Source organism: Leptosomus discolor, chromosome 1 (genome assembly GCF_034619465.1).
Source record: "Leptosomus discolor isolate bLepDis1 chromosome 1, bLepDis1.hap2, whole genome shotgun sequence".
In the NCBI taxonomy this organism is placed as follows: domain Eukaryota; kingdom Metazoa; phylum Chordata; class Aves; order Leptosomiformes; family Leptosomidae; genus Leptosomus; species Leptosomus discolor.
The window spans coordinates 124,624,122-124,648,203 of record NC_141391.1 but is presented as its reverse complement, the minus strand read 5'-3'; the positions used below and the strand labels follow the sequence as shown (position 1 = coordinate 124,648,203).

Here is a 24,082-nt window from a genome sequence, read left to right as displayed (position 1 = left end):
CTTTGGGAGAGGTTTTAATGAAAATTACTGTAAAGCAGTTTGAAGGTTCAGTTACCACTATTTCCCCTTTGTCCCCAATGAACAATGTTTTAAACCATTTTTGGTTTTGTTTTTAAATAAAAGAAACCTGATTATAATGTTAGAAGTAGCTTATCTTTCCCTTTCATTTCTCTTTCCAAGGCCCCCTGCACTGTACCTACATGTGGCTTTTGAGTCAACAAGTCTCAGTCTCTGGAAACTACATTTTCCTGAAAACCGACGGCTGTGGAGGCCGGTTGAGTTTTTCCGTTCCATGTACATATGTACCTGCCTGCTTTAATGGGAGGAACCCAAACCCACCAAGAGCTGCTGCCAAGCCCAGGGGCAGGGGCTCTCCCTCCGCAGCAGCAGGCCAAACGCACTCTTTTGCTGGAGCTGAAGCATTTGAAAACAAAGGTGGACAACCCCGCTAACCCGGTCCTTTAGAGCTGCCCGTACAGCAGCCTACCTAAGCGTTTTGGCAGGAGCATGAACTGCTTGTACATGTAAGGAGAAAGCGCTTCAAGTTTGCTGGTTGCATGATACTAAAAATTGTAAGGTCTTTTCTATAATTTAGGACTCGAGGGACATTACAGATCTATCTGGACAGGTAGCTTATGGCACTTACAAGAAGACCAGTGAATATTTAAACACTAATGCACGTTGCATTCCATCACCAACTCTACCATAACTGTGCCTTAAACATTTATTACAACATTGTGATAAATAATATACACACCGTATCTTTTAAAATACCATATAAACCTTACCTCAAGAATAGGGAGCCAGCTTCCCTATACGTTATCCTACAACATGTCCCTAGCCTGTTGGGGATTTTTTTTTTAATACCTAAAAACAAATTTGTAAAACTGGGTAACTACAGGAAGCAGCCTACGCTATTACACAATTAATGCAGTATTGGCGTTAGACTTGTATAAACCCTTGCACGTCAGCAAACGTCGGTGCCAGGCGCACCATGAGCATTTCCATCCGTGAGCCTGTGCTGGGCAGTCGGGAGGGGGGTAGTAACTGCTGGGCCTTGTCGCCAAGTCCACGTTGCATCTACCATTTCCCAGGTATTGATGTGCCGCACTCGTACCAGCCAACGTAGTTGATTTGAGTCTCCCCGCCTATTTTTCCAAATTTGACAGGTTCCTGACGGACTGCCCTGAAAAACCCTGGAACGGAGAACAGGGCATTGTTTGCGTGAAGCCCTGGGACGGTGCCCGCCTTTGATTTCCCTGCCACCCTGCGTTCAACGCAGTTCATGGCTGAACCCGTCCCTAACCTGTTAACCCACCTGCTGCAAACAGGGCTGCGGGCTGCCCCGCCACCGGTGAGCACTCTGACGCAGCTGGCATTTGTCCACCCAACTCAACCCAAAGCAGAAGCGTTTTTGGGTTGCTGCAGCCCAGAGCAGGAGAGGTGAAGGCTGCTTCCCCCAGAGACTGGTGTTCCCAGCAACCCCCCCATGGCCTGTGCCCCCTCCTTCCCCACCCTCCAGCTGCTGCTGGGGTCTTCTCTAACAGGAGGGCGCTTCCTCCTTGCAAAGTTAGGGTGATTAAATAGTCCCCACTGCAGCAGCCTTAATGCTCCAGTGAACCCAAATAAAACTTGACAGCTGGGGCTTCTTCACACTGTCTCCCCCTCCCCAAGTGAAAGATCCCACGTCCTGCTCTCAGTCCGTGCTGTATGACAATACGCCCACTTCCCCTGCAAACAATCAACCTTAAGTTAAAAATTAAAGTGAGCGAGTGGTGCTGAATCCAGCCTGATCACCAGAAGCGTGGCTAAAGCACGCGCGTGTGCACACACAGATGTGCACACGAACACACGCACATGCTACTGTTCTGCAACTAATACACCACTGCAGCCATGATTCCCACCTGCCCTTTAGGTCAAGTATACGTAGTTAATTCCAGTTTGAACAGAACTCAACTTGCTGCAGCCAGGGGAGAACTGAACAGCAATGGACAATCCGTCTGTTCCTGCCTCTGTTCAGTTTACTAGAAACACAAGCTACAGGAAAGGTGGGGGTTTTTTTGTTTGATTGATTGCTTGGGGGATGGGGGGTGTGTTGTGTTTGGTTAGTTGGTTTTGTTTTTTTCTAAAAATGAATGTAGCTCATAAATCTACTCAATTAAATCCAGTCAACAAATTGGTTTTAAATGTCTTTTAAGCTGGGGTAGTGAGCTTTTTACGTAGAAGTTTTTTATTTTTTATCTATAAAATCTTTTTAAAACAGTCAAATCTGGTACAACTGAGAAGTCTGCTGTCCTGACACTGCCAAATTGGATTCAGTCAATCCCTTACATAAACAAAATACCTTTATACAAATGGGCAACACTGACTGGGAAAGGAAAAGCAAAGCCCTCTCTAGAAAAAAAAAAAGAAGAAAAAGAAAAAGAAAAATCACATAAGCAAACACCTTTCAGATCATTTACCTACTTTGTTTTTGTAAAAACTTGTGAGAGATTTAGGCACTTCAATCTCCTACACCTACCTCAACACATTTCCCTACCTCTATAAGGTGTTTGGTAAATGAAGCACTACGGAGAGGAAGGTTTGGTCAACGCACTGATACTGTACCGAGAGCCGTTTTGGTATTTTCCCCAGTAAAATATTCCATGACACACGTGTATCAACCTAGCCTGCGTTCTTGCCCCACAAGGGAATGGAATACCTCACGCTGGCACTGCTGCAAACAAGCAAGGCAGGCGATCAGCCGACAGAAATACAACTTGTTTATGCTTGAGCCTCAGCAACATGTGAAAAACAGCCAGGCAGGTCACAGCTGCGTTTGGGACGTCCAGTCCCATGCCACTTAGACCTGACTGGAATTCTAGGCACCCGGTTCAAACTAGTGCACACGGAATTACTGCAGTATGAATTATATTTTCCAGTAATAACTTTTTTAGTTTCTCATTAGCACCAAACAAAGCTGTTTAATGCCCAACTGATGATTTACTGCACTTTAAATCAACCCTGCTAGTTTAGACATAACACTTCATGCCTCTCTGCAAACTCAAATTTGTGGTTGGGTTTAAATATGTAATATCAACTGTGAATAATCTGTTGGAATGTTTTGAACAGCAGAGAGAGGCTGTTTACTGCCTAACAGAACCCAAGCCGTCACTTTCTTGTAATAAGTTATTGTTCAGAAACTTCTTGATTCTCTTCTGCCTGCAAAGCTGGTAGGCCCTTTCTATTGCCCACCACAGCAGTGGGCGCTGAATCCACTGGCAGGAAAAAGAAACACACAAAGAAAAGGAATTGCCAAGGTTTGCTACACAGATAGGCTCAAGCAATTACCATCTTTGACTGGCAGATCTTCTTGCTGTCCTGTCCTTCCATCTAAGAATGAGTCTACAAACTGGCAGTGATCTTCTCCATGGCCTCTCTGGTCTCCTATGTTGTAAAACTTTCCTGAAAGCAAAGAAGCAGCAAAGTTGAAAGTCCGTTTCCAGTTTGGTGTGGGCTATTTCCAAAAACCACCAGAGGCAATGGGCTGGACTCTTTGCTCTGTGGGGAAGCCCAGGTGAATGCTACAATTCTTTTCCTCTCAGGATTTGTAGCTGTAATGTGACCGTTACGTGCATACTCAGTACAGCGCCCATGGCTGTAAAACAAAAGTGCCCCATTCCTGGCCAAAATCTGTGCCTGAATGTACTTTTTCTCCTCCTACATTTCGTATAGCAACTGAAATTCTGTTATTAGCTAAAACTTTGTCCTGATTGTATCAAAAATGCTCGTGATTTGAATGGAAGGCAGGTTTGGTTCCCTGACAGGAAGCTTCCAGTACCTTCAGAGACGTTTTTAGGGACCACCTCGTAACACAGCCAAGGCCTGTTTTATAAATCATCATATTTTTACCCTGTGTATGTGCAAATGATATCCTTTAACAAATAGATGACCTTGGGTTAGTAACTGCTTGTCCAGAGCGTGAAGTGTGCCTGTGTATCTGTTTTCAGGATTGCTCAACAGGACACTCGACTGCAACTGAGCAGAAAACAAGGTCTCAGGTGCACGGTGCAGCGTGTGCTGGGTTATGGGCTGTGCTCATCCTGTTAGCAAGAGAACTCACAGTGAAGGAGTTTTGATAGAGAAATGGTTTTCTTACTGATTTGATTTGCAAGACATTAGCAAAATCTAGTTAAGAAGATGGAGGCAAGCATGCTACATTCTCTTCCCAAGCCTTGGCAGGAAACATTTTCAGATAAACTTACTGGGTTTTTTCTAAACTCCTTTCACAGCAGTTGTTCTTAATACGTTCAGCCTTTGGTTGTGAGGTTGAAGGGAAAGGTGAGAGCATTTAGAAATAGGCTCAGGTGTAAGCTAAGCAGAAAGTGCAGTTACTTGTTAGATGTCGGGTATCCTGTAGCCTCGAACCTGTGCCAGTCTGGCCAGCTGAGAGCTGGCGAGGTGGCTTATAATACTGCCCCCTAGAGGGCAATTAGTAAAAAAGCAGCCTACCAATAAACTGTCATATTTGTGTGATCTGATCAATACTTTGCCAAAAATTGTCTCCTCCAGTTGACGGTCTCTGCGCATGCAGTTCTTTTCTAGCTTTAGAAAGTTATTTAGTACTATCCAGTGTTGGCCGCAGGCGTGTTTTTTCCATAGGAGAACCAGTCAGAGGGAGTTCCCCTCAGCAATTTTTTGGTCTGAAATTAAGAACATTCAGGCTGCCCAAAACAGCATTTTTTTTTTTCCATGGCTGTTGAAGGCCACAGTTAGAATTTATTTTTTTCCTCCCCTCAATAAAGACTTTTTTTTTTTTTAGGTGGGCTGCTTTTCTGGAATGCCTACAGTGACTGCTCTGGAGGCCTGTTAAATGAGGTCAGCAGTAGATGCTGGTTTATAGAACAGTACTGGCATGTGTAATGTAGATCAGTTTTTCTTCATGAGTGACAGAATAAAACAGATATTTTTATGGCTAACAGAGGAACAGTAACTTTCAGATACACACATGCTCTTCTGGCCCACAGCGTAACCTCTGCATCATTCAAACAATTGCTATACATAAATTAACAGCATTCTCAGTGACTGTTAAAGTCTTACTTCCCAGTTCTTTCCAAAATAAAGGAACACACTTAAAAAACATTTAGCTAACAAATGTCTGGATTAGTCTTTCTCTTTTGGGGATAGCAATTCTAGGATAAAGTAATTTTTTTTTTTTTTTTCCCCAGTGTTCTGTTATGGGTGGCTTTAAGAAAATGAGATACCACCTTTTTTTTTTTTTTTTTTTCATACATCGTGAATTCTGCACTACTAGAAGTATAAATTCATGCTAAAAACCAGCACACAAAGATATGGTTATTGGCTGCCTTATATAGCAGAATTTGTACAATGCCCCCAAATTTCAAGATTGTTACGCTGCTTAAACAGCAAAGCTTCAGAAGGAGGTTTCAGCCCAGGGTAGAGCTCAGACCTCAGTGCAGCCCTTCACCGCTGGCGCACATCGCCCAGCTGGCTGGTGCAGGCAGATACACTTCTGCCGGCCTCGGGGGCACGAGGAGACGAGGTGTGACAGCAGAACACGTCAGGACAGAGCTTGGCTTCAAACTGGAAACTTTCTCACTTGCATATAGAGGCCTGTGCTGTGACAAGCTCACTTAGGAAACGGGGGAAGAGCAGCTTTCCTTCTACGTAAATAGTACAGTTCTTTCAAATGTTGCGACAACTGGTCAGTGCTGGTTGTAACAATTCAAGTGCAAGAACCAGGCTTAGCGAGTATAAGGAATACGATGTGGCTGCCATCATCTCTCTCCAGCCAAGTTAAATCACCACCCTTCCAGCAAGAACAAAAACAATCTAGTGAAAATAGGAAAATGGGCTCCTGATATATTAAACTTTTCTTCTAAGATTGAAGCAGCTTTCACTGCAGCGTTAATTCACTTGATTTAGGGCTGAAGTCTAGTCCTGCTAGATTAGCACTGCTATTTCCTCTCCTGGCTGGTTCTGTGATGCACTGTGCCTCATTGCCAGCGTTTGCCATTTGATCGCAGCTGGTTAGCACAGCAACAGTGAATGAATGACACCCCTGTTCAGAACACTCTCTTTTACTCACAGAATTGCCAAGGTATTATTTACGTATGAGATATTGTACGTACTATTAATGACAGGGCTTTCCTTCCTCGTCTGTTCATGAGAGAATGGTGCCGGGTGCGAGGCTGAGCAGCTTAAAATTGTATCGGCATGGGCTGCCCTGCACTCGCCTGCTTTTTTCTTTCCATGTTCCTACGTACAGAGAGCAGAGCCCCGCTCCTGTGAGGTGCTGAGCTCCGAGGTGGCCAACTTTGGGTTATTAAAGTTGATTCTTTCAGCCAGTTTCTCCTAGTTAGTTCAATCCAACACACCCAAAAGACATTTCCTTACACAGTTGTATTATATGCTTTGTGCTCTGGATGCCATATAATGCCATTGTGATAGAGTTACCCGTGCAGCTCTGATAAAAGACCTCATACAAAAGAAAGCCAGGAACTTGGGATGGATTATATGAAGTTAACATATTTCTAAATATAGCTTGTACAATCTGCATGAGACACAGAGCTCTGCTTAACTATCAACTAACTGAAAAATACTTTTTACAGGCTGCTTCCCCAGCTTCCCCACAGCATGTATCACTTGATTCGGGTTTTAAAATACATCGCACACTAGTGATCTTAAGACATTGAACAAAACTTGGGAAGATGAGGCCAGAAGGCTGCTGTTAGTAATAAAATATAAGAAAAAGAAGGGGGGCAAAAAGAGATTATAAGCAAAAATGGGGAATGTGAAAACAAAACAAAATGTCAAACCAGGTAAGTAAAACCTGTTGACTAGAATTGAAGTCGTGTATTTATAAGCCTCACAGTAATGAAGTAACCAGATGTTTACCAAATGGGATAGGAATGACTGAGTCTAATCCTGGTCTAAAATTAGGTCCTAATCCTCTAATTAAGAACTATTGCAGGCTACCCTTTAAACAAAAATTTGGCACCTTTACAATATAGGCTGTTCACTGGCAGAGACCTGATTTTTATCCATTTTCTGTATGACCCCCAGGATACTGACAGGTACTTCAAATCAGATGATCACCACAGAGAAGTAACTGTTGAGTCTGAAAATTCGGTATCAAACACATCAGTGATTACTGAGCACATGCAGATTACTGTTTATGATTAACCTGTCTACAGACTGCATTAAACATACCTGACCGCACGTCGGCAGAGCTCATCTTGTTAAACAGCTTAGTTCTGGAATCGTGATATCTTTACGGAGTGTATAAGGTGGACAACACTGATTTGAATGTCTCTTACCTGTAAGTGAATCACTGAGGTATATCTTGTATCTCAAAGAATTACATAGCTGCACACCTACGAACTTCTTATACCAAGTCCTCTTTACATATTGTTTCCCTTTGCATTCTGAAAAGGTGTCCGAATTGAATGGGATTTCAGTCCAGATAGCATCCTTTCCCACTGCAGGAGAGGAAGAAAGAGGCTGAAGTATGATGCTGCATACAAAATTATGCACAATAAATATATTCAAATCAATAGAATTTGGAAATCTTGATGGAGCAGAACACACCACGGCACCAGTCGCCTGCATTTTGAACATGAAGGTTGTTTCAGGGAAGCACCAAAGGGTGCAGAAATGACTGCTTCTGCTCTCTGCGTGCGGTGCCAGTTTGCAATAAGCTCAATCTAGGACCTTGTTAGGGGGACAATGTCTGTGTGTTGACAAAACTCTCATTTACAAAATGTGTGATACCATCGCTGTTTTTCAGCGGGTTCAAGCCAGGACAGTCAACTTGCAGCAAACTATACATGGTTTAACAAAAGTACACAAAAGTATACATAAAAATTAAGTGTCATGAGCTATGTGGAAAGAAATGGTGTCTCTGTGTTTGTCAAAGTGATGTCCATTACAAATGCAAAAAGCAGTCAAATTTGCTTGGGCAATCTCATGTATTCTTCAAAAGCTCAGTCCAGCTCCCACCTAAGGCAGCAAGAGTCTTGTAAGAGGCCTAAAGCAGAGCTGGATCAAACCTTCAGAAGCAGAAATGTTTTCTAAAGCACAATGGCAGATAAATAGTATCCTCTGAGTTGTGCTCTGTAAACTCACTTTAAAAGCGTGGAGTAGCTTATCCATTTCACAAGGCTTTCTTTTGCTCTAATGACAAGGCTGAGAAAATATGAAGCTGTCCTCAGCTCATTTGTGTACGTTGGTTTGAAGCCAGCCCAGCTGCCATGGGAGCACCCCATCATGCTGATTGCGTTCTGCTCAGGCAAACAAGCAGCCTGGCATGAATTCCTTACCAGGGGTATGGGTGGAAGGAGTAAAATCCTGTGTAAGTGCTGTTTGATTCCATAACTCACCTAATTGGTGCAGTACAGCCACCCCCCTCAAAAATTATACTATCTCATTCCTGAAAAAAAATCCTGATCAGAAGACACTATACTATACATAAAGGCTTACTTGAAATTGGCTCGCTCACTCTTGGGTCCGCTGGGGGAAGAAAACAAACATTCAGTCAGACACTGTAAAATGAACTTTCCCAATATTTCAATGGAAAAGCATCAGTAAGTGATTTTCTACTGTTGACATAAGCTGTAATTTGTGAAACAGAAAGAGTTTTGGAAGCAAAGCTGACTTTTGTATTAAATTATATTAAAAGAAATATATTTCTTATGTGAACCTACAGCATCAATGAGCCTTTAAAAATTTTGCTGGTGGGACAATATCAGTGAACCACAGTTCTAGTAAGAACAAGAGTTTAAATCTGTAACCAGCAAACCCCCGTTCTACTGCATCTTCTTTAAAATTTCAATTTCAAAACTTAAATAATAAAAAGGACCCCACCATAATACTTGCCACACAAAACTTCTCTATGAAAACCCAAAAGCAAGAAATGGATGTGTGCAATTAAAAAAAAAGAAAACTGACCGCTTCATTTGTCCAAGCTAAATAGGAGACAGAACATAATCCTTGTCATTCATGAAAACTGCACTTGGCATAAACATTTCTTCAGTTTTAACAATCTAGGATTACAAAGAGTGTATTCACCATTTTTAAATATGTGTGGCATAGTCTGAACTCCTCCCTGACTAGTCCCTTGCTCAGCCAAAACTCTCATCCATCAGTGACAGCACTACACGAGGACTATATTATTACACCTGGCTCGAAACAGAGACTGAGAAAGTCCTTTTAGAAAGGATAAATCCATTTTGTGTTTTATATGGTCCTTAAGTACTATCAAGCAACAAACACTTCTACACAAAAGACGGTATCTTGCTTGTATAAAGTCAACAAGTCAACTGCAGTTGGCCTCATGGGGAACTGGAATAGGGAAAGCAAAGACATGCTCTGATTCTCACCTCTGAGTCAGGTAGGACTTAACTTGGGAACCAACCAATGGTCAAAATAGGCTTGTATACACCTCTTTAACAGTTTCACAGGAGAGTAAACAGGATGGAAAAGGACATACTGGGACATTGACTCTTCCCAACTGCTATTTCTCAATCCTTATTTCAGCCAAAAGACATCACTATTATACATCAGCCTTATTGAACAGGTACCAAAAGTGCCTACAAACACACCAGCCCGAAGAAAAAATATCCAGAAGTCATTAATAAGTTTGATAGATACAAAAAGGTCAAGAATATTAATCTTAAATGACTGAGCCTTCTCTAAGGATAAAGTTAGTTTCTTCATAATGAACACCAGACAAGCTATCTGTGCTTCTGTTCTTTTATCTGCAGTCTGGCCATCTTACATCCTCATTCAATACAGCCTTGATCTCAGGCTGACCTTCCAGGCACTACTGTAGCATGCTCAGTAATGTAAAGCCAATCTGGAGGTAGTAAAGAGCAAGACCAAAAGCACAAAATGAAGCAAGAGAGCCTTTTCATATATCCCACAAACATGGACACTGGAGCCACTGTAAGTGATGGTTGGACCTTTGGAAGCTCTTACCTGATTCGGTATTGAATGCCACAACATTGCTACTTGGACCTTCACCAAGAGGGTTTCTAGGTTTCACATGGAATTCATAACTGTGGAATAAAATAGAAGAGATTAAAATTTTGCAAACCAAGCACTCTTACAGAGTCTGGAGCAAACAAACTGCCAACACACACCTTGGGGCTGCTTGCCTCCTGGACAAGAACAAAAGGCCTCATTTCTTGCTCTGAAAACACTGAGACATTCTTTGTCCTAAGTGTATAAGGCCTCTCTGAACACATAATTTACCCATCTTTTCAATAATTCTTTGTACATGTACTATTAATGTTAGATTTAACGCATCACGGATTTAAGCCCGTCTCCTTTCAAACATGCAGTTTCAGTTCTGGCAAAGGGAGCGGTTCAGGTGAGGTCAGAAGCAACCTGACAAGCAGAGATTGAGTAAAGCACATTGGTATTTATTTGCACATTTTCCATTCACAAGAACACAAACCTCCAATGCAATGCCTCTCAGGCCCACAAACAGTGACAGACAGGGCCAGTGGTGAAACACAGGGCATATCTTCCAGGACAGGACCTCAGCCAAGGAAAAGATACAATTGCTTGAATATATGTTAATAGTTAGTATATGAAGTAATGAAAAGACATTGTGCAGCATCTCTTTCTTTTCGTAGTAATGTCACACAACACCAATCTGTACTGTAGTTCTCGTGTTTTCATCACAGCTGTGTTGGGAACCAACATTCTGTGATGTCCTCTATTCTCCGTTCCTGTACCAGTGATGGTGATAGCTGTTATACTTGAAAGAAAAGTAGAAGATTTGCAAGAAATGGCCAGAATCTGAGGGCAGCATATGGTTGCTCTCCGAGAGGTGGTAGACCTTCTACTCCTGCACGCTGGAGTCTCAGGGTGAAATTTGGCAGAGTAATTATGAAAACAAACAAGATTGAAGAAAAAAATCCAAGCCAGGCTCCTCTGCTTAAGCCTCTCTCACTCCTCAATACTTGATTAACAGTGATGGACAAGCAAGACAAGGGCATTTCTAACTCTGCAGCTCAGTGGAAACTTACACTTTCAATTAGAAGCTCTAGGTAAACAGCTATGGAAAGACACTTGCAAATCTAAAAATGTTACACAGAAAACACAGACAGATGAGGCAAGAAGAGAGTTACAAGGGTGGACACTGGACACACCTAAGATCTTACATCAAGGGCAGAGCTAGGAACAGACTCTGTATTTCCTTCCTCCGAGCACACACTACCCCAGGAAGCTGCTTTTCAGCTCTCCTGGGTCCAGGCTGGCAGCAACTGGGACTTTCTCACTGCTCAGCAATGTCTCAGTGCCCCGCCGTGTGACGTGCATGCCCTCCATGCCAAAGCACCCTGGTGAGTAGCATGTATACACCCAGTCTACAGCACCCCCTCCATGCATTCCCGATAAGCTATAAGCAATAACTTGTCCCACACATGCCACCTACAGAGAGACTTTTCACACGCTTCGAATGTATACGTGATGAATCTCTGTTAACACAGGGCATTTTTTTCATCAGTGAGAGAGATCCACAGGACACGAGTCAAAAGGGCTGCAGGCCTGAAAAACGGGCCCTAACTCAGAGACTAAACACAGAGCAAAATGAGAATCCCAGGAGTGGGCAAGTAAACATCCAGCTCTTGACTCAGGAGGGATCACTTACCAGTGATAACTTGGTAGCTCATGACTATAACATAGCATTGTAATGTATTGCTGAAATTGTTTTCAAACAGCACTTCTCTAAAGAAAACACACATACCACACTTTGCACGGTTGGAAATTTGTAAACTCCAGTTGCAAGTCCCTACAAGAGACAGAATAATTCAGTCCAAATTTTGGATTACCTCTCATTGCTTCTTGGCTCCCGCAAAACCTGAACAGCTCGCTAATTAAACTCGGTGGACTAATCATGCAGTAACAGGCAACTGTTTTCCATCCACAGTCCTTCTAAGACAATATTTAACTTTGAAATTGCTTACATAAGCAATTGCCTTTATTTCTAGGGTTTTCTTTTCTTTTTTAAGGGAAATACTTACAAAGATTGGTATGCTGAACAGATGCATTGTGGATAATCCATGGATATTTCTAAGTAAAACATGGGCTTGCTTTAAGCACGGGCTTTAAAAAGTCTATTTGGAGTAATTTTAACATTTATTCCAACATGCTACAAGACTGTTATGAGCAACTCATATTACTCTACTGTAGAAGAGAGACATTAAATAAATAATAGCTTAAATAATAAGTTCTAGACACAAAATCTTCTTCATGATTAACTTCAAATTGTTTAAACAAATACATGCTTTTAAAAATTGGATCTGAGCAGTTAATATTCACATTGGGCATGTGGTAACTAACTTGTTTGGCCAAGAAGTATTTTCATCTGGTAAGAAAGGTCGTTATTCAGAGAACTGTAGCAGAGCAGTTGGAGATTCCTTCTGAAGAATCACTGAAGCATGAATGAAGATTTGCTAGTAAGTTGGGTGTTTTAAAGTATTAACTAGAAGATACATTTTGGACAATGTACAAATTAATGCATGCCTCGAGATAAAAGACTCCAAAGAAGTTTTCCTGCTTCTTTCACAGCAGGAGCACCTTATCTAGGGCTATGGTTGTAATTTTGATCATTGATAGCTCAACATGGCATGCTTTACTGGAAGTTTATGGTTTGACCTTATGGCTGATAATATCTGTTTATGTCCCTTTGTATGAAATCAAAAGGGAATCATGAAGAGCTCTGCCTAGGATCCCTGACCTAGAGTTTTTTGATTCCATAGGACTGGCTACAAGGAAAGGACAAAAAGTGAGAAGGTGAAATGCCCTTACGGAAGTGGACTGGGCAGCTGCAGGGACTTGGAAGGTAGTGACACAGGCAAGTGTCAACTAAAGATAAAAATCTACAGCCAGCACATCTGGATCTCACCTGAATACATAAGGGTTTCACAGATTTCGCAAGCTGGATTTACACGCCTCTGTCAGGCGGAAAATCACAAGCTGGACAAGACGGTGGAGGACTTTGAAACAAACTGAAGTATTTTGCTGATTTTTGTACAAATATATTGTCCTCAAGGGCTGATATGCCCTATTTTGAGTTGCATCAGGCAACATTTTTCATAGGAACCAGTCTTGTTTCCAAAAAACTTAAGTTGATGAACTTGTACCCATCAATTCTCTAACTCCAAGACCAAAACAAGAAATGAAGACTAAATATCTTCCAAGCAGTGTTTTTCAAATTGTGGTCTAAGAACCACTAGGATATCTGCAAAAGATCAAACCACATTTGGGAAAATTATGGCAAGACTGAAACTCAAATTTACACATAGACATTTCAGCTCATAAAAACATAAACAAATTTGGAGAAAAGTCGTAAAGAAATGTCCAAAGTCTATCTTAGTCAATTAGGGGAGCCTCCTTCTGACAATGTTAAAGAGCAAAGTTTCTAAACTAAAATATATACAATGCTACAGTTTTGTGGTAGGTGTTTTTACAGGTGCCCAAGCATCACAGGCTCCTTTCCTCTGCCAAATTAAATCCTGAAATAATAGCAGTGGCTGCAACAGTGCAAGAACAACCACCAACCACTTTGGGAGTTGAAGAGAAGTAACTAGCTGACTGAAAACTGAAAGGGAGAGAAAGCAGAGTTAGACTGAGCTCATGTTTTGATAGAGTTTACAGATCTAACTGTAATTTCAAAGCCACTATGTGGCTTCCTTCATAAAAAACCATTTAAAGTTTCCCTTTTCGTGTGTCAGGTGAAAGATCTGAAAAATAAAAATAAAACGGTGAAAAAAGGGTACCTGCTGTAATCTCATGCACTTCTACACAAACCCCAAGGAAGGGGAAAAAAGGCTTACAGGTTCAAGAAAGTATGCAGGGCAAAGTGAATAAAGGGAAATAGGAAAGCTATATAATGATTATTGCATGTCTACCTCTTAGTTAGTCTTATTCATGAGAAACTGGAGTCTATATTCCATCTTTATATCTGTGTACCTATGGTGCCAAAAACTCTGCTACCCAAATCTAACAATCTAACGTGTCACACCTCTAACGCCTGTAAGATTGCTATTCTGCAAACTTTGGAGACAGGCCTCCCAAACCCTCTCCAACTGCATAAGACAATAAAAGTCCTTGTGCAGATTAAATGGACTTGACTTACAGTAATTACTGTGCAAAGCGTATTTTTCCACCACAGGAAATTGTTATTCCACACGGAACTCTGGCAGACGCAGCTGCTCCTGCATTTTTTCAAATCATGCAAAAGACAACGACTGAAGATTGCAGAACTGAAAATAGGTGAAGAGAGATTTTCACCATAATAGGAGGACTGCAGCAGCTGAGTACAGTCCTGGGATTTCAGGTCAATCGCTGGGGAGATGCTGGCGGTTAGATGATAATCACGCAGGACTGTCTCAATGTACAGAGCTTCCCTGTTTCTGCTGAGTGTTCTTGGATAACAGTATGATCACAAAAGTAGTTTTAAGAGCAGGGGAAAACAAAGAAAGACACAGAGAGAGAGAGAGAGAGAGAGAGACAGACAGGCAGACAGACAGACAGACAGAAAGACAGAAAAAAAAAAAGAAAGAAAGAAGGAAAAAAAAGAAAGAAAAAAATTTGCTGGGCTTGTTTGAGGAGTCTTTCTCCTAATCAAGTTGGAAGAAAGGCTGAGAGAAATGGGAAATGCTTACCCATGAACCCTGACATCAACAGCAGCTTTGTACAGAAATCTGTTAGTTTTGTAATAAAAAGTACAGAAAACTCCAGCATTTTTCTGGCACTTTCTGCATTTTTCTGGATTGCAGCTTTCATTGTAGTTCCCATCTCTTGGCCCTTGCTGTTAACAAAAGCTAAGCTCTCTGCATCAGTAGATTTTTTTTCTTGTATGCAATTAGCACATTTTGGGTGCTAACTGCAATACAAAACAATACTAGATAATGGTAATAACAGCATGAGCAGGTAGGTATAAATTATTGTGTATAAGTGCACAAAAAGCTTATTCAGTAGAGGATTGAAGACTTCCTTGGTATGGCCCCTGAGTAAATTACAGTTACATTCTTTTTTGTTTGTTTCATACCTTAAGTATGACATATGAAAACAAGGAAATAATCTACACACATAAAAACGGTTTGGTACCTGCATATATCCTACACATTTCACATTTACTTCACAGTTTTGTTTGGTTGGTTGCATTTTTTGATTTTTGTTTTTTTTTGGAGGGGTCTTGGATTTTTATTTTAAACAATTTCCTGTTATTTCTGTTCCTCAAGAGACCTCACGGCTGGAAATATACTTTGCCTTGGGGCATAATCTAATCCAAAAGCCCAAAAAAGATTACTCAAAATGTTTTTAAAAAGGAGAAAAGTATTTTGAAATCACCAAACTACTTAACCAAGCAAAGGATCAATACCTACATGGAAATTTTACAAAGCTGTGGAAGGCAAGTGTCAGAGACTTTCTCTTTCTTATCAATATTATTTTTTCTGTTAAAAATCTACACCAGCAGGTTGCTGGGACACATCCTCTAATGGCTACCTGAACTTCCCCAGAGCTAGTCGGCACATCTCGGACTGCAGTCTTAATATTTTAGTTTACTACCTGCCAATTATTGCCAACGCAAACATGCATGAGAACTGTTTTCAACAATATTCAGATTCTTTTTTGAAGGCTTGTATAGAAATTAGTGCTGCAAAGTTTCCTGGACACTAGTGGTATGTGCTATGAACTTAATTGCCCTTAAAGAAACCACTAGAATGAAAGAGGAAATGTACACCTAATTAAAAAAATATTTCAAGATAGGGCAGGGATACAGAAATAAGAACTACATATTCTGGCAGGGAAACCAGCAGAAATAGCAGAAAAAGTCAAAATGATACTATATCAGATGTCTGGAAGACTTAAAAAAATAAATCAATTTTAAGGAGTCAGAAAACTCCAAAACTAGTGAAAAAAAAAACCCTAACCTAAAATTCCTTTGGAAATGGGAAAATAGAATTGGAAGCAAAAAAGTAACAACATCTGCATTTAATATTCTAGGCTAGGAAAGGTCCATGAAAAAACTGCAGGTCAGTGAAACCGATTTTAACAAAGGAGAAGAGGCAGATAGGCCCCATCATCACTGCACAGCAGACAGAATGAAGAAAATGAAAAACAGTCAGCCCATTTCTATCTCATGCATCTCAAGTTTTATTACAAACACACACCTCAAGGAGGGAAATACTGAAAACTCTGGATAGTGACCTTACCTTGGCTCAGACATGGGAGATCTTTTTTGATTATTATCATAGGAGAAGTTACTGCAATACTTTTTAAGGGCAGTTTTTAATGTAAAACTAAGAATAGATAAAGAGCCCAGTCCTGGGTATGGCAATGAAACTAGGAGTTCCAGTGTAAGCAGCCTTGTAAGGAAACTCAAAAACAAAGGACCTGTATGACACTTTAGATTGGAATATTCCAAGCAAATGACTGCTTGGAAGTTCAACTGTAATTGCTGTGACCAAAACAATCAGGCTTCAGTTTAGCTTTGACTGTTTCCAAGAAGAATAAATGGCACATTTCTCAAAAAAACTGTGACTGTTTTCTCAATATAAAAATTGCAGAATTTCCATGTGGAGGATGAAAAATTAAATTGTCAGATTAGTTCGTACTAGTGCATCCCTTTCATTTTCCTTTGCTAAGAAACCAATGATATTTGCACTAACATACAAAACCGCCTTGGCCTACATTAAAGAAAATGAGTGAAATTGAGATTTACAAGATCAGAAACTACCCCTAAGATATAACCATACAACAATTCAGGTTGGAAAGGAACTATGAAGGTCATCATGTCCAGGCCCCTTTTCACTACAGGGCCGACTTAAAAGCTATATTGGGTTACTCCAGGTCAATCAACAAGCACAGTAGTTTCACTGCTTGAACAACAGAGTGAAAACTGAGTAGCTCAGTGATTGGTTCAGACTCACTAGAAGAAAGAAGGACAAATGGAATTTGGCTTTTTCACTCATTTAACAAGTGAAGGACTAATTGAAGGGTAAAGATGGCAAAAACTGCAGAAGTTTTGGTGTGTGTTTAAGTGTGATACTGAGAAGAGGGATGAGTGAGTGACTTGGATCTACTTTAAAATTCTTGGAAGTAATCTAAAGGGTAACAAGCTAACTGCAGTACAAAGTTTTAATCAAAAGCTGTGTATATGTGATTATTACAGAAACACATCTATAATAGAAATGTTTAAGCATAAGTTATTTATGAAACGAGAGTTTCCCTCTTCAGGCACCAGTTATATTCAATTAACTATCTGTATAAGAAAGGTATATATAGTTATCTAGCTCACACAGCAAAACAACACCGCATGATTTGAGAGATTTTAGGTAAAAGTTATAATCAAAAGCAAAATATCTGATTAAATTAAACAGAATTCTAGATTGGACCCAGACAGCAGTTTAGCACCAGGAACAGTAGCAGTTTCAAGTACTCTTGACCAGCCAAATGATGGATAAAGTTCGAAATATCCAGGTTACTTAAACTATCAGAAGTTTTCTAAGATATGATAGTGAAATACTGCAAGCACCATATTTGGCAGTTCTCCAGGTGAAAGAGAGTCCAACGTACGCATCCTGTAAGGAAAATTCCTTTAAATTAATGTGATGTTGTCAGCTGTCAGGCATGGATACAACGTGCCTTTTCTTAGGGAAAAAAACACAGGGATTCCAATGCGCCAAGAAATCACATTGTACAGGAGCCTTTAGAACAATTTTTTTTTTTTAAATTTAAATGAAACATATATGTTGGAAAGCAGCTGACTGTGCCCCACATTTATTTGAAGGGTGACTGTTCTCACAGACAGATTTTCAAATTGCTATTTCAATTTCAACTAAGAATCTCAATGTCTTGCAATCAATTTCACCAAGAACACAGAAGGCTGGCATATGTAAGAGATACGACAAACTGCCATAATACATACAACTTAATTTGTTTAAAAATAACCCTCACAAATTTGTTGTATGCCTATGAAAGTCCATTTTCATTTCCATATTAGCATGGTATGAGTTAAAAGCAAATACTTGATGACTGTACTGAAAGTCAGAACTCCTTTTTCAGCCAGTGCATTTTTTTCTGGATCTAGTCACTTTTCAGACAGCTAAATGGACACACAGAATACTACATGATAATCCTCTGATTCAGAGACATTTGTATCCCATTTAACTTCTATGTTTGTACTTACTGACAGTTGCAGTCACACATGCCATTTTTCATGAGAGAACGTAAGAGTGTCTCATTGCTGCCTCCCTAACACTATCCAAATTTCTTAGTTGTTCAAAGTCTGGCCATTAGGTCCTAATCTTTAAAAGCTGCCTTGTCAGAAGGCCAGCTCAAAGGAAGACGGATGTCTGGCTTACTGCAGAGCTTCCCAGAGGTGTAGCAGTATGACCTATTTGAAAAAAGAATGTAAAACAGAAAAGCAAACAAACAGCATGATCTGGCAGGCTTGGATGCACCCAGTTTTTCCCTGCTGCTTGTTCTGCCCCCTTCACACTGAAGAGCTGTTTGTCTTGTTTCCCTCCTGCTGGATGTGGGCAATTAACTCTTTAGCTTCTGGGCCAGGGACTAACATACCCTACCTGATTGACCTCAACAGGATGATAGACTTTGGGCAGTGTCACTGCCTAGAAACTCTCAAGGTCAAGCTGGATGGGGCTCTGAGCAACTTGATCTGTCTAAAGATGTCCCTGCTCACTGCAGGGAGGTTGGACTAGATGACCTTTAAAGGCCCCTTCCAACCCAAAAACTATTCTATGATTTGTCATGTATTGCTCCTCAAGAGCATACATCTGGAGAATTACAGGCTTGAACTCTCTTGCTGCTATAGGATCTTTCTGGTTTAAATTTACCCATGGAGACTGAAATATCATATTCACAAACATTTTTATTCCTTTAGGAAAGTCTTTGTTTCTGTCTGCTTTAAATATGTCTTGAACTGTATTCAACTCTGGATGCACTGAACCTTCAGAGCAGCATAGGGGATTCACACAGCTTCACTGATGGCTTCAGGAAAGCTGGAAAAATAGACTTTCAAATTCAGCTTGTCAGCTTCCCCAAAGCGTTTCAAGGCCAAGAGGTTCTTCCCCAGTTAATCCACCTTCTGCTACTGAGCATATCTCTTTCCATATACTTGCTGGTAGTTTCGTAAATGATCATTTGCAAGAGGGATTTCTTTTTCTCTTCCAAGTCTATTTTCCAGCTCCATCTCTTCTACAGCTCTTTCCTTTAAGTCTAGTGACGGAAAGGTCTGCTTCCAAGTCTTAATATATTACTTAATGGATTTGCAGACATTTCAGGGACTCTTAATTAATAGAGCTATGTTTCATTGTCTCTCTTCCTCCTATTTTCAGGCAGTTTTGTCCACAGGTCCATGTTCTTCATCTAGTGAGCTCTGACAGATAGGAGACTTTTATTATGGACATATGCCATTCCTTGCAACACTGATACAGTCTACATGATGCCAGCTGTCTTAGTAATTTTCTTATTTTCCCTGAATTTAGTGTGCCAACAAGCCTGGATTCAAATGGTAAGAGTAACAGTTTCTTGTGTTTCTGCCAAAGCTCTCAAGGTGTCCTCAAAATTAAGAAACACATTTTGAAATGGGAGTTCAGTTGAACAGAGTCACTCTGAGAAGGACTTTACATCCTTTAAATCCTATGAGACTCAAGGGACGTGCAGCACTGCAATTTATATCAAAAGGTTTTCAATTTCAGGTGGTGGCCTCCTGAATCCGGAAAGACTTTCACTGACTTTCCCTTTTGAGGTTGAGGGGCATGGGGATAATAGCCACCACCCCATCGAGGAAAAGTTATCACTTTATGTCTTAAGTCAGCCTCCACCAGTCAGTACTGAGCTCATATCTAGTTTCTTGTAACAAAATCCACGCTCTGAAAGACAGCTTTTCTCTACATTCTTTGGTCTGCTCTTGCTTACCAAAAGCTGAAATTTCTCTCATAGGATTGACAGAATTGTTGCTAATTAAAGTTAAAAACCATCTTATCTGCTTCTGCATAGCCTCTGCCTTCCTTATGACCTTTCCAACTGTTCTAGGTGGGTCTGCCTGCCTCCATCTTGCTTCCTTTCTGAACAAAGAACAGTCTAAAAATGCTTTTCTTTTTTGGCCATCTGGACACTGCTCTCAGCATCAAGGACTTGACTCTGCTTCCATGTCTTTTCTACTCTTAACCAAATCCATCCCATTTCTGTCACCATATGTGGCACACAGAGTTCAAGTGTGTAGTGGAAGAGAATCTCAGACAGTTATTTTCAGGGATGCAACTGTATTATTTCAAAGCAGAACTGAAATGAAAATGCAAACAGCATAACCTGACAAGTTTAGCAGCACCTACAACTTTCTCAAAAATACATTGTTTTGCTGTCTGCCCTAAGCCTTCTCAACTGATTGAGGAAAAGTTTGTGGAAATTGATGCTTAGTCTCCAGTTCTGTTGCTAACATATCCTAATTGGCTCTTAACATGACAGAACAACAGAGCTGCAGTTCACCATTTCATAAGCCACATGCCTTTAAGAAGTAACAGATATTCTTGATGCAATACACAGCAATTCTAGCGCATCTTATGAGTTTTGGAGTCTGTCAAAGAAGCTCTTTTTAGTTATCACAATTGCCCCATGCCTTTCTTTTCCCATTCTCCTCTTCCTTTCCCCTGCACTTTCTGCAATAGTTCCTCATTCCTCCTCAGAGCTGCTGGTCACAAGTACATGAGCTGAGAACCAACACCCCAGATTAAATCACACATTGCCTAAAAATAAAGGTTCAAGATGAGTTCTATGCAGAACTTTGTGCTGTGTTACCAATTTAAGGATAATAATAGAAAATGGCAGTTTATCTGAAACAGAACAACCCAGTTACCAACGCTAAATGGATAGTCTTACAGGAAAAAAAATGTGTCATTCATTAACTCTGATGCAGTCAATAAGCAACACAAAGGACAAGTGGTTTTCTTCCCTGCTCTGAATTTTACCACAAAAAAGTTGAGATTTTTTTAGAAGAATGATAATGCTTATTTGGACTAGTTGCATGAGATGTATGCCATCAACTGGAATTCACCAACCCGTTTTTAACTTGGCAACTGTTTTGAGACACTGAAAGAAAACTACATATACAGGACAAAGATGTCTTGCCTCTCTGTGATGCAATGCAATAGTCAAGCTTTGTAGAATGGCCCAGCTTGTATTCCACTATTTGAATGAATGTCCATCTAAATAAGCAAACAGCCTATGTCAGTTGTGCTGAGCATCCTCAAACCCCAGAGAGAGACAACATATAAATCTTGATGTCACATATCAGGTTTCTTGTGTTCAGCTTGTTTCTTTATCTGCCACATTCAAAAGATTTTTTTGATAAAAAGTGGTATGTTTTCTTACATTTGACTGTTAAATCTTTCTGATAGAACAGGTTACTTCTGAAGTTTGTCTAGACCATAAATACTCCCAGAAATTTCCCAACGATTCCTCAGATGAGTCTTAGCTGTTAACTTAAAAGAAAGCAAAACCAAAGCATACCTTTTTCCTATCAGAACAGGAGTAAAAGCAATTTGGTCTTACATACATATGTATTTTCAGTTGAAGTGGCAGACAGCTAACAGTCTAAAGTAGTTGGATTAACTTAGAAAATGATTTTCTTTAATTACCTTGTGTCAGGTTTTAGGTTTTCCACGGTAGAATGGGTTTGATTTGTAGTGATAACCGATTTCTCCTTTTCACCATCACTTGCTCCATTTTCAGTTGATACAACCTCATACTCTGGAAAATTACAGTAAAGAAAAAATTGCTTAAGTAACAGCTCTTACTTGAGCTACTCCATTGCTCTCTCTTTTCTCATCTGATTTCCACTCCTCCTGTCTATGAGGCTGTAAGGACATATTGTATGAACCAGTCTGGACATTAGTACGCTAAAATGGTTAGGAAAGAGACACCTAATTCCAGATTGCTGAGTGCCTAGTCCCTCATCTTGCCTCATAATTCAATTATGGGATAGGGGATACTCAACATCTCACCTCTGCCCAAGGGTGACATTCTAAAATTCTAAACACCGATAAGTATAAGCATTCTGCAGTTTGAATGAAAAAGTATCAAAGATGAAAGTACAGTTTCTAAATGCTTAAACCTTGATTAACTTCAAATAAGACCTGTATTTTTAAGATTTCCAGAGGGAACTGCCCAACTAACTTGGATTGTGCACTTAAGGAATATGCCAGTTTAGAATGAAATAATTTTGAGTAAATTTATTTCTGTATTTATATGATTTATAGAGTCTTACTACTTTCTTTTCATCTCACTGGGGTCTATCACCAAGTGCAAGCCATGCTCTGAACGGGCAATTAACAACAGATGTTTGGGAAGAAGATACCCCTTCAGTCATAGCCCTGTCCAAGATACAGTCTGTCTCTAGCAGGCAATCTCTGTCCTGATTCATAACAACCTCTTCTAATAAACACGCTGAATATATTGCTAATTTTCGTCTCTTCACAAAGAAATTCACAGCCTCCCAAGCTCCTTCCTTTTCCCTTCCTAAAACCTGTCTATAATACGAAGTACAGCTTTGCTAATTGTAAGCTAGCAAAGGAGAATGTTTTCAAAGAACATTTGCAATGAACATTTAGATCTACAGCAGAATGAATAAAACAGGTGTTATACTGTGAGAACAAGAGACCACCTATTAACAGCTGCAAAACCTATAGAAAACTACTTTCTTTCTATTTCTTTCTACTTTTTTTCTAACGATATTATTAATTTTTGAGTTCTTAACTAAATGCTAGCAGGCTGTATAGCTTTTTTTTTTTTTTCCCCTAATTTTTTTAATGCTCAGTACAAGGAGGCACATTTGTTGTCAACACAGAAAGATAAAACACCTGCAATGGGATTCAGTGTTAAAAAGAAAAAAGCTCTCTTAATTGTTGCTGGACTCTCAGATCCTCACTCCTACTAAACATAGGAGATGTGTGTGTAAATGAGTATACACACACAAATTGACCCAATTTTTAACTCAATTGTGCAACTACGGCTTGCTTTGCACTCGTCTATGCAAAAAGCAGCCATCAAAACCACTGGGGTAAATGACATAAGACAATGCAATTAAGTAGAAGTGCAGAGAAGCCCCGAAAAATTATGTTCTAAAATTCCACAGCATTTCAATCCAAGCAATTATATATGTGTATGCACGTGTGAATTTCAGATTTACTGCAATAGTTTCAAAAGCAATCTCTACACAGCATCTTTTTATCTTTACTTTGTATTAAACTCAGTTATTTAGAGCTTATACAGAGCAACATAAAATTTTAAAATAGATTTAAAAGTATGTCAGAAAGTCAGCATGAAGGAAGAAATTACTGCCAATACTGAAGGTTTCAAAATTTCCATGTTCAGAAGTCCTCCCCCACAACAGTCACCTGTGAATAGCAAAAGACCAACCACTGCCTTTTGAAAACAAACTCATGGACCTGCAGGAATGGGTCTCAGATGAGAGGGCAGTTAAAAAAAAAAGAAAAAAAAAAAAGAAAAAAAAAAAAGAAAAAAAAAAGTTAAGCAGAGGGCTTACTTTAGACCATTTGTTCAAACGATACCCCAATGCAATGACCAAAGACATTGGCATTGATGTTTCATATGTATTTGTAAAACATATCTGTGTTTTCTCTCTATGCATTTCCTTTTTGGAAACAAAGACCTTTTCCCAGATAGCCACCAAGGGCTGAGTGAACCATGGAGAAAAAAACCACACAAAGTCTCTTTTTTGCCCTAATTAAACCTCATTAGAGAAATTATGTCTATTAGGAAGCCTGAGAGAAAGGGTGGATATCCACCACCTTAGATACACCCAGATAGAGAATGAGTAGGTAACTTTGCAGGAATTCAGTCTTTCTGCCTTCTGCCAACCCCAAGTCAATATGCAATTTGAACTTTTGAATTCATTCAGATTGGAAAAGAAAACACAGCACATGTGAATGGCCAAACATGCGCACACACACAAAACTACTGAGTGCATCCAATACCTGCTTGTTACTCAGTGCACAAGACAACAAACTGCCCTACATTTCTG

General features: G+C 40.1%; 1 protein-coding gene across 2 annotated transcripts in view; it reads right to left on the bottom strand.

Annotated features, from left to right (window-relative positions):
* Positions 1 to 1,080: 1,080 nt before the first annotated feature.
* The window catches only part of ABI3BP (ABI family member 3 binding protein), a 165,546-nt gene continuing 142,544 nt past the window's right edge, over positions 1,081 to 24,082 (bottom strand). For both annotated transcript variants that reach the window (XM_086463717.1, XM_086463709.1), the window contains 6 exons: positions 21,678 to 21,789; positions 9,979 to 10,058; positions 8,482 to 8,511; positions 7,320 to 7,481; positions 3,331 to 3,444; positions 1,081 to 1,196 (listed from right to left, as the gene is read on the bottom strand). In XM_086463717.1, the coding sequence (XP_086319843.1) occupies positions 1,081 to 1,196; positions 3,331 to 3,444; positions 7,320 to 7,481; positions 8,482 to 8,511; positions 9,979 to 10,058; positions 21,678 to 21,789 (614 nt within the window). The remainder of the gene's footprint in view (positions 1,197 to 3,330; positions 3,445 to 7,319; positions 7,482 to 8,481; positions 8,512 to 9,978; positions 10,059 to 21,677; positions 21,790 to 24,082) is intronic.